The sequence below is a fragment of the Silurus meridionalis genome, chromosome 28, assembly GCF_014805685.1.
Source record: "Silurus meridionalis isolate SWU-2019-XX chromosome 28, ASM1480568v1, whole genome shotgun sequence".
Classification (NCBI taxonomy): domain Eukaryota; kingdom Metazoa; phylum Chordata; class Actinopteri; order Siluriformes; family Siluridae; genus Silurus; species Silurus meridionalis.
Genome location: NC_060911.1, coordinates 15,197,513 through 15,218,194, shown reverse-complemented (window position 1 = coordinate 15,218,194; position 20,682 = coordinate 15,197,513). Strand labels below are relative to the sequence as shown.

The window sequence follows — 20,682 nt, the reverse complement described above, 5'->3', positions numbered from 1 at the left end:
TTACAGTCATTATGGTTTTAAAACTAGGAGCTACTGAGCAACTCATAAAATAGATCAACATTTGCGATCATCAGATCCAACACCAGCTTCTCCATGCCAAAGTCTTTAAACACGCCAGGAGGTCTAATGTCCAAACTCCACATGAAGTGGGATCCAAATGTCGCTGGTACGTCTCTAGATGGTTCGGGATGTTTGCAGCATCTACTTCTTTAAAGGTCCACAATCTTCATAAGGTGGGACGTGACTGGGGCTGGAGCAACCTCAGGATGCCTCGGGATGAGGAGAGAAAGAGAAGCAGTGGAGAGAAATTAGCGTAGCTGCTTTTTATGATATTAACAGCACAAGTTGATAATGTGCATGTGATCAGATGTTCTGGAGCACAAGGTTATGATGTGATGTGTGTTCTTTGTAGAACTTGCAAAAAAAACCCATCTTTAATCTGCACTTAAACTGGGAGAGTGTGTCTGAGCCCCGAACACTGTCAGGAAGACTATTACAAAATTTAGGAGCTAAATGTGAGAATGTTCTACCACCTTTAGTGGACTTTGCTATTCTAGAAACTACTTGAAGTCGGGAGTTTTGAGATCTCGGGGAGCATGATGGATTGTAGCGTGTTAGAAGACTGGAGAGATACATGGGAGCTAAACCATTTGGTGTTTTGTAAGTAAGTAGCAGTAGTTTGTAGTCAATTCAAAACTTGACAGGTAGCCAGTTTAGGGATGAGAAGATTGGGGTTATATGATCATATTTTCTCAAGCTTGTGAGATTTCTGGATGCTGCATTCTAGACAAACTGTAGCTTGTTTATTAATGATGCAGGACAACCACCTAGTAATGCATTACAATAGTCCAGTCTGGAGGTCATGAACGCATGGACGAGCTTCTCTACATCAGATATAGACATGTTTCTTAGTTAGCAATATTTCTAAGGTGGAAGAAGGCTGTTTTTGTAACATGATTGATATGATTTTTAAAAGACAATCTGGTATCTAAATAAAATAACTACAGTAGAAATAGAGCATTTTTATTTTTTGAGGTGGCATTAAACTTGCTATTATTTTAATGCTTACATATAGAGAAAGTATCATTGCTACCCGATGACATACATTCTCATCTGAGTCTGTCTGTGTCATTGAGTGCAACAATTTACAGAATTAATTGAAAAAAAGCTGTAATCTTGAATTTTATGTTTGGCAACCACTCCCAGGCTAATAGACAAGTAAAACAACTAAAAGATTTAATATTTTCTGGATGCATTCTGTTTAGCTAGCCTCAGTGAGTTTGGTTCCAAATCCTGCCCTGGTTTGAGTTCACCCAAAATTGACCATCACTCTGCCACACAATTTCCTTGTTCCTTTGGAATGTCATTCCCACAGACTTTTCCCACAGGTGATGGGTGGTTTAGACATGGTGAGCAGCTATGTGCACAAATCAGTGGCTACAAAAAGCCACCAAGGTCTACAAAGCAAGTGTAATGGGTATATCATTTTGAAAAGTAATTATTTTTGGGATACTTTTATTTTGGCTGTGATCCGCTTTCTACGTGTGCCATAAATGAAGAGATAGATGAAGAAGTGTGTGTTGTATGATTGCGTCACACAAAGAAGTGAGTGCAGTGTCGTGATCGAGGAGCTTGTTCAATAAAGTTGCTTCAATGAAAGATTGTCGAGGCTTGAGTCGAAGAGACGCCACCACCTGACACCTACCGAGAAGGAGAGATGCCAATTACTGGGTCTTTGCCTCTACTGCGGAGGCAAAGGGCACATGGCTGTGTCCTGCCCAGTAAAAAGCATGGCTTGTCGGTAAAGGTCCAACTCCCTCCAGACCCACCATCTTGGTCCACTTTCAGGCAGGGCCTGTAGGCACGGAATTGACTGCCTTAGTCGATTTACCCAAACCATTTCCGGTTGTCACTTCTAAGCTCTCAGCTCTGCCCCAGCTGGGGCAGAGTTCTTCGTTGTAGAGAGGAAGGATAAATCCCTACGCCCATGTATGGACTACCGGGGTCTCACGCCATCACTGTCCGAAACTGTTACACCTAGCTGCTTATGGCCTCAGCGTTCGAGCTCCTGCATTGTGCCACGGTCTTCACTAAGCTAGATCTATGCAACACATATCACCTGGTGCCTATCAGGGAGGGTAATAAATGGAAGACTGCCTTCAATACCCCAGCCCGTCATTACGAGTAACTTATGCCGTTCGGCCTTACTAATGCCCCGGCTGTCTTTTAGGCACTGGTCAATGAGGTCCTCTGAGACATGCTAAACAGCTTCGTGTTTGTCTAACTAGATGATATTCTGATCTTCTCCCGTTTAATGAATGAACACACCTGGCAGGTGTGTCAGGACTTGGAGAGACTCCTCAAGAATGAGTTCTATGTAAATCCTGAGAAATTTGAATTTTATATGTTTTATATGTTCTACTGTGAATAAATTATGGAATTTTTTTCTGTTTTAAATTACAATTTACCAATGTTGGGCAATATTGCGTTATTAGTAAAGTATTAGTGTAACGCAGTAACTTTTGACAGTAACTAATACTGCAATGTGTTACTTTTTAAATAAATTAACTCCATTACCATATGGTGCGTTACCAGTTACTTTTTTAAATGAATGAATTTGGGCTGAAGTGTAGCCTACAGTCTAACCTGTTTACAGCAGCGACGCATTGTAGGATTGGAGGATAAACCATCGTAAACACGAAGCAGACGCACTGTGGGCGTGTCTCTGTTTATTCAGGTCTGTGCGGCAGTAATGGTGAGTCGAGGCCAGAGCAAGACGAGTTCATCATAGTGGAAATATGCTCATTATTTCACTTTAGTTGAGCATAAAGACAAAATATTTTTAGTAAAATGTAAGCTGTGTCTTTTTGGTTCGAAGCTCGTATCTACTGCGATAAACAGCAACTCCAATCTGTTGAAGCTCCTCCAGAAACTCCATGCCTCAACGAGGCTAGAAGCTAGAAGCTAACCCGGTGTCCTGTTCTACATTGTTGATAGTTTTCATACTTAAGCTGTGAAAGGAACATTTTTAAGAGCTCAACACAACAGCTTTTATGATGCAGAAGCCACTTTAGTTTTTGATTGTGAATATATTATTCAGCTTGTTTTGTTATTTAATTCAGAAATCCTTGTGATATATTCAGTTTGTGCTGCTCTGACTTTAATAAAAGAGTGTTTAAAAAATTACTTTGTGTTTAAGTCAGTTTTGTGTTTGTATAGACCATAACACATAAAAGGGCATTATTGAGAACATTAAAGAAGGTTCTTTAAAAAAACTAAAAAGTTACTTTTAACAGTAACGCATTACTTTTTGGTGTAAATAATCAACAAAGTAACTGAGTTACTTTTTGAATGAAGTAACGAGTAACTGTAACTATTTCCCAGCACAACACTGCGTCCCACCTTTTTTTTGAAATTCAGTTGGTTCAGGAAGACAAACTATATAAAATTGTATTTATTAACAGTGTAACAGAACAACTTTTATATAGATTCAGAAGAAATCAGAAATTAATGAATAAATGCACTCAGTTAAAGAATATATTTAATTTAAGAATAAACAGTGTAAGTTTACAATGTTTAACTATTCAACATCTTATAGGTAGATCAACACAAATAGATGAGTTCTTTGTTGCAACTTGTCTTTTTCTGATAAAATACAACGTTTTTGTTAATTATTCTGTATGTTAGTCTGAGACTATATGTTTGTTGACTATAAACTATGCACCAATTAAGGATTCTTTGTGCCAACTCTTGCTTTGCTGCCTAATCTTTGCTGACTGCTGAACAGTTTAATAATGTATCTTTGTGTTTTATGAAATCAAATGCTTTTAAAATGTGACTTCTTCTAATCACTGTATCCTTCCTTGGAATTATGACATTGATACTGACAAGTAGTGTCATGGCCTGTTGCACAGAATCACTACAGGGTGATGTACACTGACCTGGCAGGAAATGTGATGCTGATTGGTTATGAGTGAAGAAATTAACAGCAAGCAAAGTTCTAGGAACATCTGCCTGGGTCGGATTGTACAATAATATCAACAGCTGACGCTATTCTTTAAATGACCTCCCACTAAATAATCTCATTTTTCAGTACTTGAACTTTGAACAGCCTGATAATAATGCTGCAAAACAAGCATGTGGTGTAATTTGTGAATATAATAAATAAATGGTATGATGCACAATGTACAGGACTAAAACCCTACATTTGCTACAATAGTAATAAATAACAATTACTACAATCAATGTTTTGTCCATTCTAATTATTTTTTTTTTTTTGGAAAACATTTTTCCATCTGGCTGCAGCCTCCAGGTCACGGTTGAGTTCTCCAACATGTTATGTTGCAACAGTTTCTTCTTCACCTAAAAAAGAATATATTAATAAATAAGAATTTTAAAACTAAATAGGAAAAGTCTTAGAACCTGGGTAATGTTGACAAGAGACGATTTATTATGGCTGGTAAAAGTACTCTGAGAAAAGATAGCAGGTGAACCAATGGCAGGGACATAGGCTTCCAAATCTCCTTCATAAGCATGGGATGCTATAGTTAACCCGTCTGGCTCAATTCCTCATAAGAGCTACTGTAGCCCAGTGCTGGTTTTGATAGAAATAATTCACACACACAGCATCAAAGCATGCTGTACTTGAGATTCTAAGCTGCAAAGCAATCAAAGTGAACATGCTGATCCCTGTACACCACCCAAACCTCTTTCAATTGACATAAGCCCCTAACTTACATTACATAACAATATACCATAGCTAAGAGTAAAAAGTTCACTCACGATCTCCAAAATGGACAGCTGAAAAGCAGCATCAAACACACTCCCATCAGACTTGACATCAGACACCTTTATTTTTATGATCTGCTGCCTTACTGGTGGGACTGTGGAAAACAATATAAATAATAATAATAATATGATCTGTACTTGGTGGCAACATTTTATTCCGATAGTTAATAAGCAACATGGTAGAATGTGTTTAATTGTTAACCCATTTATGCTGTAGTAAATTCAGTAGAGGTCTGAAAATCACTTCCACAAATTAGTTCATCTTCATGTACAGACAGCAATTGAAAGATCACTCACTGAATTCACAAAAAAAGTGGTTTAAGCTGTTGCAGTTTTGGTCACCCATCATTTTGTCTTGCAAAACCCCACAGTTCTCCTGAGGATTAGCGTTATCAGGCTGTCCAGATTTCCACTGGAGGTTTGATGCCACTGTTCCATTCAACCACTTCCATGTGTCCTGATACAGACCGAACCAGGAATAGCCCTGGACAGACACTGTCTGTGTTAACAGGTCATTGTCTGCCTGGGTGAGTGCGCTGGCCAAATCAGTGTAATTTGTTCGGCAGTAAGTCTGAGCTTCAGACCAGTTCAGCTGAGGATTCGTGACTCCAATGAACCTGTTAGCGCCCCTGTTACCAGCTGTAAAAATCAAAGTAGAGAAAAAACAAACAAAAAAAATTATTTTATATTTTTTTCCAGTAAATGATTAATTTGTATTAATTTACTTTATATTATTTGTAGCTTGCAAAGAAAAGGAAATATTTATAAGTAATGACAATGCATTACAGTCACTATTTAATTGACGGTAATGGAATTAATGTTACACTTATTGGGTCTGTTCGCCTGGAGTATAATCTTTATCAATTCTATAAAAGAGGTATCTTCCTGGCCAAGAAAGATGCACTCCATCCCGTACAATTTACTAGAGCATGTAGTTCAGACCAAATATTGCAGCAACCTTGAATTGTGGGCGGTACTCAGAGACAATCACTTGTGAAAATTATGGCATTTAATGAATGAGACAAACACAACATAAAACTAACTACACAAACAAACAAACAAAAAGAAATAAAGAAAATAAAAATGAAAATAAAAATAAAAAAAAAAAAGTTAAAAAATAGAAAAAGTAGGAAGAGAATGGAAAAGAAGAAAGGAGAGAAAGGAAGGAAAGAAATGGCAAGCTTAAGCTTAAAAATTAATCACATCCTAACTGAGAAATCGTCACGGAAATTTAAATTCGCCTTAATATTAAAGGGTTCAAACTTAACACGCATCTAAATTAGTTGGTTAATCGGTTACTTGCATTGGCTAGTTGCACAAGAGTCTGGATGCGGTAGACAAAAGAATCATGGACGAGTCGGTTAGGATGGAGTCAGATGTTCTTCCAGCTTCTCCTGAAGATCAGAGCACTTGTTGTTCTTAAAGACAAAGCTTGCTGGAAAATCTCAAAAGAGATTTGAGATCTCATCCCGAAGAGTCGCTGCTGGGCTGTTCGAAGCGTCCGACTCTCTGGGCCATCGGGCCACCGGAGACGAGTGAGCGAGCTTGCTTTTCTTGACTGAACGTTGATTAGTTGGGTTTAAGATGTTTTAAAGGTCCTAAACCCCACCCATCTTTGGAGGAATGGCCAATGCTATGGCCTGAACTTTTGCAGGGAAAAACCCCTTTGTTCATGTGTTCGTGGGCATGGTTTCCGGGTTATACTTGCTTTGGAGAACTTAAAATTGTATCCAAAGTGTATTAAAACAGTATGGTACATTTCATGATTGAATAAAATGCACCATTGTTTGAAAAATAAGGAACAGATAATTTTGCGGTCATTTGGATACTAAACATGTACAACTATACATTACATATAGAGATCAGTAATCAAAGTGTAACTTATGTTTATACGATACTGTATTCTGGTATAAAACAAAATGCACTCTCATTAGGAAAGTGAAGAGCAGATAATTTTTAATAAATTTTGACACCAGGCCTTAAAAGAAATTACAGCATTAGAACAGGGGTGAATTAACATACAGAGATCAGTAATTTAAGTATAACTGATGTTTATACAATGTTGTATTTTGATGTATACAATGCACCCTTGTTTGGAAAGAAAGAATAAAAAGAAGATACATTGAAATAAATAAGAAGAGACACATTAAACAGAGGTTACAAGAATAAGGCTTTTAGAGTGCCACTATAATTGGGGAGCAGATACATACAAGGTATAGGTTAATGTCGTGAAATGTGGAACATCTTATTTATTTGTTTGATTAGTAAAAGAGTGCCCCATTGTGTTGTGCGTATGTGTGTGTGTGTGTGTGTGTGTGTGTGTGTGTGTGTGTGTGTCACAAACAGTCATACTAGAGCCGAGTTTCGAAAGTGGATTGTTTTTTGGTTTGAGGGTCCCTGTGGAGTCAACCAGAGAGGCCAGGGGGTTATCTGGCTTTCGGGGTTTTGTGTGTGTGTGTGTGTGTGTGTGTGTGTGTGTGTGTGTGTGTGTGTGTGTGTGTAAGGTATAGAGACTGGCTTGTGTTATCAGTCTTCCGAGGGGGGGTATGACACTGTGGTATACAAGCTCTCAATAAAAGTGTATGCTATGGTGCTCATCCTTTGATTTAAAAGCAGATGTCAAGGGTTAAAAGGAAATTCTTTGAAGTCTAAATGACACGTGCCAGACGCTACATATTTATATTGCTATTTTTTTTCAACAAATATTGTCATTAGAGGTACAAGGTCATCAGCCCCTGCAGTGTTTTCTGGCAATTTCAACCTTTTTGCAAATTCTGTCAATTTTTTATCTTGTCAGTTCTTCAGTATTCTCGTAAAATGCTGTGCATAAGCCATAAAACAGAAAATGTATTCAGTTTGTTTACTCACCATCGTAGCATATAAAGGGTTTCTGCAGTGCACAGTCCGAGTCTTCCCAGTACCCAGCACCATAGATTCCTCCACATGCTTCATGCCCCATGTAATTATCAGGTTGTCCAGAGTACCAATTTGTTTGGTTTGTACTCGACAGTGAGAGGTCATTAAAAGACCAGTGCCAACTGTCAAAGTCGTTGTACAGTCCAATCCAAATACGCCATGATTTTAAACCATTACTTACTGCCATTTTAATTAGCTCTAAGAGAACACTAGAGTCCTTTACCTTAGTCAGGTCAGTGTACTTTGTCCTGCAGTACTTCTGAGCATTAGGCCATGACAATGAATGAGTGATGAGATACTGGCCAGGTTTAGTTTGCAGAACAGAGAAGGTGATTGGCACAACACCTGTTAACTAGAATTTCCTTTTTTTTACTCACACTATTTATTCATTATCAAGTATGTTATGAGATAGAACTAATGTTAGTACAACTACCAGGGAAATGCAGACATTTTTAGGCAAAAAACCAAAAGTTTTTCTTTTTTTAATAGAAGCTCTCACCACTGAGACAAAGGAGAAGGAACAGATCCAACTTCATGATGCCCAAACAGCTGAGCAAAAAGTAGAAATGTATGTTGGGTTTGGTTCGGTACTTTTCAGTAAACCTGATGCATACATTCTTTGATCAAGATTTTTTGATTATTTTATGGAGCAAATCGAAAGAAAAATTCAAGTGCATGAAATTTATTATTAATGACTAATTGAGCTTAGAATCACATAAATAAAAGTAGAAAACCCACAAAAGATTAACCCTTAACACAAACTAAAAACAGATTTTAAGCACCTTGATCAAAAATCTAACAGTGGCAGTGCTACGGTTTGAACCCCCAACCATATGACCAAAATGCAGACCCTTAACTGTTAAACCACCATAATCCTATATTGTGAAATCTTCAGATGTTAAGAGTCATTGTCAGCTTGTTGTTGAGTGACAGTGGTCTAAAACAACAATTTGATATACCCCCCACACAAAAAATACATTTTGGTGCATTGTGTGTGTGTGTGTGTGTGTGTGTGTAAAACGTTTGTCTTTATGTATTCAATAACGGGTATTTTATAAGATATAACTAATGCATTGACAATTAGAAGCATTAAACTTTAAGCAATAAAGTTCACAATTGTTAACTATTGATATTGTATGAATACAATAATGAGTAATTACGCTTACACAGCGAATATTAATTATGCTCATACATTTTACCATGTTATCATGAAATCCAAAAAGAGTATTGAATACTACAAGATATACATAACTGCATTATCATATAAGGTGAAAATCAAGAAAATGAAAAGAATGAGAAAACAATCTCATTAAATAAGTAACACTAAAACTTACCGGAGATCTTTAAGCTGAAAGGTTTAGATCCGAGCAGTGTTCCTTGAATAGCTTCATTCCAGAGCTTCACGAAGCATTCTAAAGAAAATTAATTGACTTTGATATACCATCTTGTGCAAATAAAGTGATGTATTGGATCATTTAAATCATGGAGACTGATTTCCATCTCAACCTTCTCTTGGACTAGACAGATTTACATAATTCATCAGCATGAAAATACAAACTGGTTCTCCTTGGACAGAAGGTCAGCACATCCAGATCATACATCTTTAAAAATATACAGAAAAAATACAAAAACAAAGTATACTAATACCATGTCAAGAAAATTGTCTACAATACCTTGTACAAAACCAAGTGTAAAAACAGTATAAATAACAGAGTATTTTTGTGGCTGAGTGGGTAATGACCTTGCTCAAGGGCATGTACACATAATATTGCACCTCATATCCCATACCCTTAGTAACAAAAACAGTAATGGCTGTTCAGGTTAAATATCAGATATATTAGCATTCAGCTTGGTCTAAGGACTCAGGAAATCGTATTTGTAAATTGATCTTATATTCGTGTCACATGGAATTTCTAATCAGGTTTTGCAATAGACATTAATGTTTGGTCATGGCAAATATTGTCAAATTTCTCCAAATGAAAAACAAAAAGTGGTAGCAGCAGGAGAACTGGAACTGGAGGAGAACTGCATCCTCTACAATGCCCTTAATTTAATGTGCAGAACAGTGTACCATCACACTGTGTCACAGTGAGAGCAGTGGTGGGTCAATAGTTAAGGCTCTGGGCTTCTGATTTATAAGGTCAGGTGGTTGCAGCACTGCAAAGCTGGCACTGCTGGGACTTTGAACTTTGGACTTTAAACCCAGTTTGTGCCAGGGGCACTAAAAAATGACCGACTCTATGAACCTTGTTGACTTTCTCTCAATGACAATGAACTGCACTTCTTGACTAAGGGTCAAATGTCTGCCTGTAGCAAATTTCAAGCAACATTCAGCACATGAAAATGTTTTTGTGACTTTAAAAGCATAATCCGAATAAATGTGAGAAGACTTCTCAATTACACTGGAAACAGGGTGATTTTCCTTGAGTAGCTCTGTTCCACAAGCTTTCTAAAGAAGCTCAACTGACCTTGTTATAACCTTGGTATTTTATGCAAAACATTCAGTTAAATTTCTGAGACTGATTTTCATCCAAACCTTCTCTAGGATGTGACAAACATCAGCAGATAGTAAATCCGTCAAAAAATGTACAAATAAATGCATTATTCTACTATGAATTATACATTCTATCTAACAAATAAAATAACTACAGTAGAAATTAAGCATTTTCTTATTTGAGGTGGCAGGAAACTTGCTATTACTTTAATGCTTACATATAGAGAAAGTATCATTGCTACCCTATGACTTATATTCTGTTCAGACATACTCTCAGGTTGTTTTAATCGACAAATCTGCTTTGGCCGAATAGAGAAAGAGAGATGTTGGTCGCTGGGCCTATGCCTCTACTGGAGAGGCAAAGGGGACATGGCCATGTCCTGCCCAGTAAAAGGCATGGCTTGTCGGTGAAGAGCACTGATGAGCCCCTCTTCTCCCACTCCCTCCAAACCCACCATCTTGGTTCACCTTCAGGCAGGCGCCATAGGCACAGAATTGTGTGCCTTCGTCGATTTGGGGGCCGACACTTAATGGACCTTGAGCTTGCCAAGCAGCTACAAGACCCCATGAAACCACTATCTGAAGCCCTGCTAATCAGAACTCTGGATGACAGCCCCTTAGACTGGGTCCCCTCACTGCACCAAGCCCCTACTCATGTCAGTGGGGGAACGACATCAGGAGTGGCTTTCCTTCCTGGTCATCTCCTCACCCCAAGCCCCTATCATGCACGGGTTCCCTTGGCTGCGGAAACACAAACATCCAAAATATTGCCGATTGTCACGTACATCTGCATTTACATTTATGGCATTTAGCAGACGCCCTCACCCAGAGCGACGTACAAAAGTGCTTTGAGTCTCTAGCAATGAATAAATCTACACTGGTACGCCAGATTACAAACTTACGATAAATATCACTCTTGAATTCTACAAAGCAAACTAGGAAAGTGCTAATTTAAGTGTTTTAAGTGTTGAAGATAGTCAGGGACTCCGCTGTACAGACATCTAGGGGAAGTTCATTCCACCACCTCGGTGTCAGAACAGAGAAGAACCTTGAAGTATACTTACCTCTCATTCTGAGAAAAGGTGGTACCAGTCGAGCAGTGCTGGAGGATCTCAGACAGCGTGGTGCAGTGCAAGATGTGATGAGGTCTCTGAGGTAAGATAGCGCTGGTCCATTTTTGGCCTTGTAGGCAAGCATCAGTGTTTTAAATCTGATACGTGCAGCTACTGAAAGCCAGTGAAGGGAGCGCAGCAGTGGGGTGCTGTGGAAGAATTTGGGCAGATTGGGCACTTCTAAGCTCTCAGATTTAGCATCGGTTTCTAAAATCTATTATGACCTTGCGGCCATGTTTAGTAAAGCCATGGCCACCTCCCTGCCTCCCTCTCAGACACTTTATGTACCATTGAGCCGCTTCCTGAAACCAGCCCCCCAATGAGGCCACCTGTATCAGTTATCAGCCCCAGAGAGGGCGTCCATGAACCAGTATATTCAGAAGTCCCTCGCAGCGGGTATCATCCAACCATCCTCCTCCCTAGCTGGGGCAGGGTTCATCTTTTTTTAGAGAGGAAGGATAAATCCATACGCGCATGTATGGAGTCTCAATGCCATCACTGTCCGGAACTGTTGCGCCCTGCCGCTTGTGGCCTTGTCGTTCGAGCGCCTGCATTGTGCCATGGTTTCCACTAAGCTGGATCTACACAACACATATTACCTGGTGCCTATCAGGGAGGGTGATGTAATGACCGGCTGGGGTATTTGAGTACTTTGTTATGCCGTTCGGGCTTGCTAACGCCCCGGCCGTCTTTTAGGCACTGGTCAATGATGTCCTCCAAGACATGCTAAACAGTTTCATGTTTGTCTAACTAGATGATATTTTGATCTTCTCCCGTTTAATGGACGAACACATCCGGCAGGTGTGTCAGGTCTTGGAGAGACTCCTCAATGTAAAATGTGAATTCCACACCAGGAAAACCTGCTTTCAGCTGGGAACATCTAAATGGACCCTGTCAGGATCCAGGCCATCCAGGATGCCAGCCCCCACCTTTTGCCATCCTGGCACTACCCATACTATGGCCCCACTCAGGCAAAGCTTCTGATGACCAGCAAATTAGTGGCTGCATGACCAGAGGAGCCTGGGCTACTCCACCCGCTTCTAATATCATGTCGTACTTGGGCTCAAAACAGTCTCACAACTTTTTTGGAATTGAGTTGTTTCAAGAAGACAAACTATATAAAATTGTATTTATTAACAGTGTAACAGAACAGCTTTATAAAGATATATAGATTCTGGTAAAAATTATAAATTAATGAATAAATGTGTCAAATGGAAACACTCAGTTAAATAATATATTTAATTAAATAATAAACAGTGTAAGTTTACAATGTTTAACTATTTAACATCTTATAGGTAGATAAACACAAATAGATGAGGAGTTCTTTGTTGCAACTTGTCTTTTTCTGATAAAATATTATAAAGAATTTGTTCATTATTCTGTATGTTGGTCTGAGCTGACTATTCTTTGGGTCCTTTGTGCTAACTCTTGCTTTGGTGCCTAGTCTTTGCAAGTTGCTGAACAGTGTTGTAAAGTATCTTTGTGTTTTATAAATTAAAATGCTTTTAAAATGGGTCTTTTTCTAATTACTGTATCCTTCCTTGGAACTCTCCCTCACAATTATGACCTGATACTGACAAGAGTGTCATTGCCTGTTGCACAGAATCACTGCAGGGTGATGTACACTGACCTGGCAGGAAAAGTGATACTGATTGGTTATAAATGAAGAAAGTAACAGCAAGCAAAGGTCTAGGAACAGCTGCCTGGGTCGGATTGTACAATGATATCAACACCTCCAACTGAATAATGTTACTTTTCAGTACTGGAGCTTTGAAAAGCCTGATAATTATGCTGGAAAACAAGCATGTGGTGTAATTTGTGGATATAATAAATGGTATGATGCACAATGTACAGGACTAAGACCCTACATTTGCTACAATAGTAATAAATAACAAATACTACAATGAATGTTTTGTCCATTCTATTTTTTTTTTTTCTTGGAAAAATGTTTTTCATCTGGCTGCAGCCTCCAGGTCACGGTTGAGTTCTCCAACATGTCATGTTGCAACAGTTTCTTCTTCACCTAAAATGGAATACATAAGATACAAGAAAATAAGAATTTTTTAACTGAATAGGAAAAGTCTTAGAACCTGGGAATTTTGACAAGAGCCGATTTATCATGGCTGGTAAAAGTGCTCTAAGAAAAGATAGCAGGTGAACCAGTGGCAGGGACATAGGCTTCCAAATCTCATCCATAAGCATGGGATGCTATGGTTAACCTGTCTGGCTCAATTCCTTATAAGAGCTACTGTAGCCCAATGGTGGTTTTGATAGAAATGAATTACACACACAGCATCAAAGCATGCTGTACTTGAGATTCCAAGCTGCAAAGCAATCAAAGTGAACATGCTGATCCCTGTACACCACCCAAACGTCTTTCAATTGACATAAGCCCCTAACTTACATTACATAACAATATATCATAGATAAGAGTATAAAGTTCACTCACAAGCTCCAAAATGGACAGCTGAAAAGCAGCATCAAACACACTCCCATCAGACTTGACATCAGACACCTTAATTTTCATGATCTGCTGCCTTACTGGTGGAACTATGAAAAACAATATAAATAATAATAATAATATCATAATTAAATCCAAAGTGAACTGAAAACTGTAATGAATATATTAAAATATTGAACAAATTTACTATCCATTAGCATACCTTACAGTGCATATTTGTGTATAATTTCTAATAGAATAGTTTCATCTTCATGTACAGACAGCAATTGAAAGATCACTTACTGATTTCACAGAAAAAGTAGTGTAGGCTGTTGCAGTTTTCATCACCCATCATTTTGTCTTGCAACATCCCACAGTTCTCTTGGGGATTAGCATTATTAGGCTGCCCAGGGTTCCACTGAAGGTTTGATGCCACTGTTCCATTCAACCACTTCCACGTGTCCCGATACAGACCGAACCAGGAATAGCCCTGGACATACACTATCTGTGCTAACAGGTCATTGTCTGCCTGGGTGAGGGAGCTGGCCAAATCAGTGTAGTATGTTCGGCAGTAAGTCTGAGCTTCAGACCAGTTGAGCTGAAGATTAGTGACACCTATGAATCTGTCAGCACCACTGTTACCAGCTGTAAAAATCAAAGTAAAAAAACAAACAAACAGAAAATGATTAATTTGTATTCATTTACTTTATATTACTCCTATTGCTCATTATTTCAACAGATTTTGTCATTAGACCCTGCAGTGTTTTCTGGCAATTTCAATCTTTCTGCAAATTCTGTCACTTTTTTATAGTGTCAGTTCTTCCGTATTCTCGTAAAATGCTGTGTATGTCATAAAACAAAAAAAATTTATTCAGTGTGTTTACTCACCATCGTAGCATATAAAGGATCTTTGTCCTGCACAGTCCCAGTCTGCCCAGTACCCAGCACCATAGATTCCTCCACATGCTTCATGCCCCATGTAATTATCAGGTTGTCCAGAGTACCAATTTGTTAGGTTTGTACTCGACAGTGAGAGGTCATTAAAAGACCAGCGCCAACTGTCAAGGTCGTTGTACAGTCCGATCCATATGCGCCATGATGTTAAACCGCTATCTACTGCCATATTAGTTAGCTTTGCCAAAACGCTAAAGTCCTTTACCCTAGCCAGGTCACTGTACTTTGTCCTGCAGAACTTCTGAGCATCAGACCATGACAATTTCTGATTGATGAGATACTGGCCAGGTTTAGTTTGCAGAACAGAGAAGGTGATTGGCACAACACCTGTTAGCAAGTATTTCCTTTTGTTTACTCACACTATGTATTCATTATTAAGTATGTTATGAGATAAAACTAATGTTAGTTTTACAAATACCAGGAAAATGAAGAAATTTGTAAAATAAGCAATATATAAAATAGTTTTTCTTTTTTAATAGAAGCTCTCACCACTGAGACAAAGGAGAAGAAACAGATCCAACTTCATGATGTTCGGAGAGCTATGCAAACACATTTTTTTTTTAAGTTACATTGTGTTTGGAGAGGTTTATTAACACGCATATAATAAAAAGTAAAAATTTTTTAGTGACAAATAGATTCAATTTAAAAGAAGCAATAAAGTAAAATTATTAACTGTTGACTATGTTTAAATGCAATAATCAGTAATTATAGTTACAAAGTGTTTATTAACTTCTCTCATACATTTTGCCATGTTTTCAGACAGACACCATACAAAAGTATTGAAAATGTATGCTAAGAGATAGACATAACTGCAATATCGTAAACAGTGAAAAACAATAAACTGAAACAAGAATCAGAAAGCAATCAAATCACATAAGTAACTCTGAAACCTACCTTAGATGTAAAGTTGAAAGATTTGGATATGAATTGTATTCCCTGAACTTTGGTCCAGAGCTTGAATAAGCATTCTATAGAAATGTAACTGACATTGTCAAACCATCTTGTACAGAAAAAAAAGTCATAGCAGTGGATCATTTAAATTATGGAGACTGATTTCCATTGTAACCTTTTCTTGGACTAGACAGATTTACATGCATGTAAATACAAACTGGTTCTCCTTGAACATACGGTCAGCCCATCCAAGTCATACATCTTTAAAATAATTCCTCTAAAAACTTTCAAAATTAAAAGAATAATAATACAAATTTTACTACCATCATTTAAATACATTTACTTTACACATTTGCGAAGACATGGGTGAACTCAGTGGATCACACCATCCAGTTAGCAAGGTTCTTCTTAATGTTGCACATGTACAGAACTAAGGTGTAGTGCATCTGATGGTAAACAGCAGCTGGTGTAACAGTGTAAGCATTGTTCCTCAAAAATGGTCATGTACACCCAACCTGAATCTCATGACCATCAAATAATCCATATTTTACCTTCCTCTGAATTTGACCTTGCCCATAATTAGTGCTGTTTATATTCCATTTTAGGTGGACATGGGTACTGCTTTATGTGAGCTGCATCAGGCACTTTCTCTACACCAGACACATCACAACAAGGATGCTGCTCTCATTGTGGCAGTACAAAAAATTGCCACCTCAAATGTGCAGTGCCAAACCCACACCAACTCATCACCTGCCCCAAAAGCGAATCCATCTCTAGGTTATGTATGTAAACCTAGTTCCCTGAGGAAATAAGACGCTGCATCAAAACGCTTTGGGAACACCCCCGTTATCCATGCATTGCCGGGCGACGTCACGTAAAAACTAAGAAGGTGCAAAACAGCTGAGCAATGGTAGCGACATTAGCTTCTGAGGCGAAATCCCACACAGGCACTCTGGATCGTATCCCGGATCTCAGCCTCCGGGTGCCGCGCAGGAAACGGGTCAAAAGAGGGTGTTTCCCTTGTGATTGCCGCCGCGGGTGGGGTACAATAAGCCGCGATAGCGGACATGTAATCCTTAACGGTGGACGGGGCCAACCCTATAGCAAACTGTTCCTGCAAGACTTACAGAACCGACCCAACCGGGCAGTTGACTGGGTCTAACCGGTGGTGCTCACACCACGTGCAGAACAGCTGCCATCTGGTGGCATACAACCTCCTCATGTAAGGAGCTCTGTAATAGAGGATGGTCCCAACTACCTCAGTAAAGAGACCAGCCACTAGAAACTGCACCCCCTCAGGGGCAACAGGGCAATAGCCTCCACAACTCTGGGCAGGGGTGATCCAGGGTTCCCCCAGCTTGCGAGAGGAGATCTCTCCTGGGAGGAATTTCCCAAGAAGGTCCCTCGAGGAGGGACAGCAGGTCCACAAACCACGGTCTGCCCGGCCAACAAGGTGCCACCAGGAGGAGACGTAATCCATCCTAGCGGATTCTCTCCAGAACTCCCGGGAGCAGCACGATGGGAGGGAAGGTGTACAGACTAAGCCTTGGACGCGCCTGCACCATGGTGTCCAGCTCCAGTGGGACTGGGTGAGAGAGAGAGAACCAGAGGGGACAGTGCACGGTCCCCCGAGTCACAAACAGATCTATCTGGGCTCTGTAATACCTCTGCCATATCTGCACCACCACCTCGGGGTGGAGCCTACATTTCCCAGCCTGCCTTCCCGCAGGCCAGCCTGTACAGGGGGCAAAATCAGAGACCCCATGGCGGCTGATGTACAAGATTACCAACGTGTTGTCCACCAGCACGGACCAGCACGTGGTGACCTCTCAGGTCTCGGAGGACGTGTTAGAGTGCCAAAAGCACAGCCAACATCTCCAAGCAGTTTATGTGTCATGAACGATGTAGCTTGTCCCACCGAACTTGGGCGGAGTGGCCTTGAGACAGGAACGTGCATTCTCTCCATACATCCAAGGTACAAAGAGCTCGCCTTGAAACCATCCAGTGGCATTGAACCAGTGTAACCAGCTCAATCTTCAGTGTGCTTTAGCTCTATCTTGAATCTACTCTCTTATGGTAAGGTAGGATTCTAACTTTGTATATCTATTTAACTCAGTTGATTCTAGAGTGTTGGTCTGTGCTTATTAGTTTGGTCAGGTGATTAATCAAGGGTAGTTTCAGTCTCACTTGAGGTGTGAATTGTGGGCAGGGCTTACTCACTTATATTGAAGGTGCTCCGCTACAGACTATAGGTAGCCCCCACAAGTAGGTAGCTCCCTTAAAGCCAGTAACTCTTAGTGTTTTTTAGAAAGTCTTATTTGTACTTTTTCTTTCTTTTTTTAAAACACATTTGATCTTAAACTGGGAGATCAGTCATGTGCCTCAAACTCATCTCTGTAGTCATCTCTTACAGACACAGACATTCCTATCCACAAAACAGATGTCACATCGCCAGTAACCTCATCTACCCTCCCCTGTTGTCTCAATCTCAAACAGCGGTGGTAGGTGGGCTCTGGAATTGTCAGTCTGCTGTAAGGAAAGCTGACCTAATCACAGGCTTGGCTTCCCACTATACCTTTGACTTTCTGGCACTTATTGAGACCTGGATATCCCCACAGAACACTGCTACACCAGCTGCTCTGTCTTCTGCCTATGCTTTCTCTCACTCACCAAGAGAAACTGGTAGAGGTGGTGGTACAGGTCTACTTTTATCATGGAGATGGTGTTTCACACCTCTCCCTTTGTCTCATTTAACCATGTCTTTTTTTGAATTTCATGCAGTTTTAGTTACCTCTCCAATCAACCTTTTCATCATTGTCATCTACGGCCCTCCTGGTCCCCTTGGAGACTTCCTAGAAGAGATGGACACGCTCCTCAGTACTTTCCCCTCTGACAGCACCCCTTTGACAGTTCTTGGTGACTTCAACCTCCCATCCGACAAACTTCAGTCATCTTGCCTCTTGCCTTTTCTGAATACCTTCTCCTTGACATTTAACAGCTGCCCTCCAACACACAAGGGAGGAAATGTCCTGGACCTGGTTTTCACCCACCCTACTCCAGCTACAGACATGACTGCCACTCCACTTCCAATCTCTGATCATCACCTGGTTTCCTTTTAATCACTCTTCCTATTCAACCTAAAAATAATTTACATGTGTCTTTTATCCGTCCTAACCTTCACTCTCTCTCCCTCCACTGTAACTTCCTGTACTCTTTCATCTCTTCCTGACCCTGACTCCTTTTCCTCTCTACCCTTAGATGTTGCTACAGACTCCTTCCTCTCATCTCTTTCCTCAACCATGGACCTCCTTTGCCTCTTGTCTACAAGACCCAAAAAGTCTTCTTGTCCAACACCGTGGCTGTCGGAAGTTTTGCGCAGCAGTCGACGAGAGCCCAGCTCTGCAGAGAGGAAGTGGAAAAAATCACAACTTGACCTCTCATCTTACCGTGCACTCCTGACCAAATTTTCTTTGGAGGTGACTTCTGCCAAAACTGCCTTTTACAAGGAAAAGCTTGAGGCCTCTGCACAAGATCCTCGTAAGCTTCACAACATCTTCTCTTTTCTACTCAACCACCCTGCTGCACCTGCTCCATCCTCCCTGACTGCTAATGACTTTGCCTCCTTCTATGATGAGAAGATTAAGAAAATCTGCCAGACCTTGACTTCCTCTCTAACAATGACTACACAACACAGCCAACAATCCACTATGTCTCTGTCAAGCTTCTCAACCTTAACAGAAGCTGAGATACTGCAAGTCATCCGATCTTGCAATCCCACCACCTGTCCTTTGGATCCAATCCCTTCAACTACGCTCCAGACCATCACGCAAGATCTCCTGCCCTTCATCTCCACAATCATCAATGGGTCATTAACATCTGGCTATGTACCAACTACCTTCAAGCAAGCAAGGGTCATTCCTATCTTGAAGAAACCTGCTCTGGATCCATCAGACATCAACAACTACAGACCGGTATCACGTCTCTCCTTTCTTTTTAAATCTCTGGAACACACTGTTTTTAACCGTCTGTCTATCTCTCACAGAACAACCTCCATGATCCGAACCAGTCTGGGTTCAAAGCGACACATTCCACAGAGACGGCCCTTTTGGCTGTTTCTGAGAAACTGCATGCTGCTCGGTCAGCCAAGCTGTAATCTGTACTTATCTTCCTGGACCTTTCAGCAGCATTTGACACTTTTGTCAACCCTCAAGAGCCTTGGTATCTGCGGAACAGCATGGAAATGGTTTGCTTCCTACCTGGAAGGTCGCTCATACCAGGTAACATGGAGAGGATCCACATCTGCCCCATGCAGACTCACCACTGGTGTCCCACAAGGCTCTGTACTTGGTCCCCTCCTTTTCTCCCTCTGTACCCACTCAATTGGTGAAGTCATATACTCACATGGGTTTTCTTATCACTGCTATGCAGATGACACTCAACTCATCTTTTCTTTCCCTCCATCAGATACCACAGCTTCCAATCGGATCTCAGCATGCTTGTCAGACATATCTTTATGGATGAGTGCTCACCAACTAAAACTCAAACCCAGCAAAACAGAACTGCTGATCATCCCAGGTGATTCATCTCCAGGTCAAGATCTCCAAATAACACTTCATGACTCTCTGCTCTCCCCTTCAGCCACTGCTCATAACCTTGGGGTAACTATGGACAATGAACTGTCTTTTTTTTCCACATGTCGCTAATGTTGCTCGTTCTTGTCGATTTCTTCTCTATAACATCCGAAGGATTCGACAATTTCTGTCCATACAGGCTGCCCAGGTGCTTGTTCAGTCTCTTGTCATTTCAAGACTTGACTACTGCAACTCTCTGCTGGCAGGTCTTCCCCTGAACGCTATTCGTCCACTACAAATGATCCAAAATGCAGCTGCACGACTTGTGTTCAATCAGCCCAAGTTCTCCCACACCACCCCACTGCTGCGCTCCATTCACTGGCTTCCAGTAGCTGCACGTATCAGATTCAAAACACTGATGCTTGCCTACAAGGCCAAAATGGACCAGCACCATCTTACCTCAGTGACCTCATCACATCTCGCACTGCACCACGCTGTCTGAGATCCTCCAGCACT

General features: G+C 40.4%; 3 protein-coding genes across 4 annotated transcripts in view; 1 reads left to right on the top strand and 2 right to left on the bottom strand.

Annotated features, from left to right (window-relative positions):
- The window catches only part of LOC124381621 (macrophage mannose receptor 1-like), a 40,802-nt gene that overhangs the window by 11,564 nt on the left and 8,556 nt on the right, over nucleotides 1–20,682 (top strand). Inside the window, exon 3 of one of the 2 annotated variants that reach the window (XM_046843409.1) lies at nucleotides 16,201–16,377. The exons of the other annotated variant lie outside the window; for it this stretch is intronic. Within the exon in view, the coding sequence (XP_046699365.1) occupies nucleotides 16,201–16,377 (177 nt within the window). The remainder of the gene's footprint in view (nucleotides 1–16,200; nucleotides 16,378–20,682) is intronic. 2 annotated transcript variants of the gene reach the window in all.
- LOC124381622 (C-type mannose receptor 2-like) lies at nucleotides 3,529–9,120 on the bottom strand. The gene is made up of 6 exons (XM_046843411.1): nucleotides 9,039–9,120; nucleotides 8,204–8,253; nucleotides 7,657–8,049; nucleotides 5,086–5,427; nucleotides 4,783–4,883; nucleotides 3,529–4,362 (listed from the first exon to the last, which is right to left on the bottom strand). The coding sequence occupies exons 2-6, from the start codon at nucleotides 8,238–8,240 to the stop codon at nucleotides 4,090–4,092; spliced, it is 1,146 nt and encodes a 381-aa protein (XP_046699367.1). The 5' UTR covers nucleotides 8,241–8,253; nucleotides 9,039–9,120; the 3' UTR covers nucleotides 3,529–4,089.
- Nucleotides 12,542–15,245, bottom strand: LOC124381641 (C-type mannose receptor 2-like). Its single transcript, XM_046843454.1, has 5 exons — nucleotides 15,194–15,245; nucleotides 14,639–14,984; nucleotides 14,054–14,395; nucleotides 13,760–13,860; nucleotides 12,542–13,333 (listed from the first exon to the last, which is right to left on the bottom strand). The coding sequence occupies exons 2-5, from the start codon at nucleotides 14,871–14,873 to the stop codon at nucleotides 13,232–13,234; spliced, it is 780 nt and encodes a 259-aa protein (XP_046699410.1). The 5' UTR covers nucleotides 14,874–14,984; nucleotides 15,194–15,245; the 3' UTR covers nucleotides 12,542–13,231.

Coding starts and splice junctions, on each gene's coding strand:
- LOC124381622 (XM_046843411.1), bottom strand. CDS start 8,240: ATGAAGTTGGATCTGTTCCTTCTCCTTTGTCTCAGTG. Junction 5,428..7,656: donor ACCCTTTATATGCTACGATG/GTGAGTAAACAA, acceptor TGATTTTTACAG/CTGGTAACAGGGGCGCTAAC. Junction 4,363..4,782: donor AGCTGTCCATTTTGGAGATC/GTGAGTGAACTT, acceptor ATTCTTTTTTAG/GTGAAGAAGAAACTGTTGCA.
- LOC124381641 (XM_046843454.1), bottom strand. CDS start 14,873: ATGGCAGTAGATAGCGGTTTAACATCATGGCGCATATGGATCGGACTG. Junction 14,396..14,638: donor ATCCTTTATATGCTACGATG/GTGAGTAAACAC, acceptor TGATTTTTACAG/CTGGTAACAGTGGTGCTGAC. Junction 13,334..13,759: donor AGCTGTCCATTTTGGAGCTT/GTGAGTGAACTT, acceptor ATTCCATTTTAG/GTGAAGAAGAAACTGTTGCA.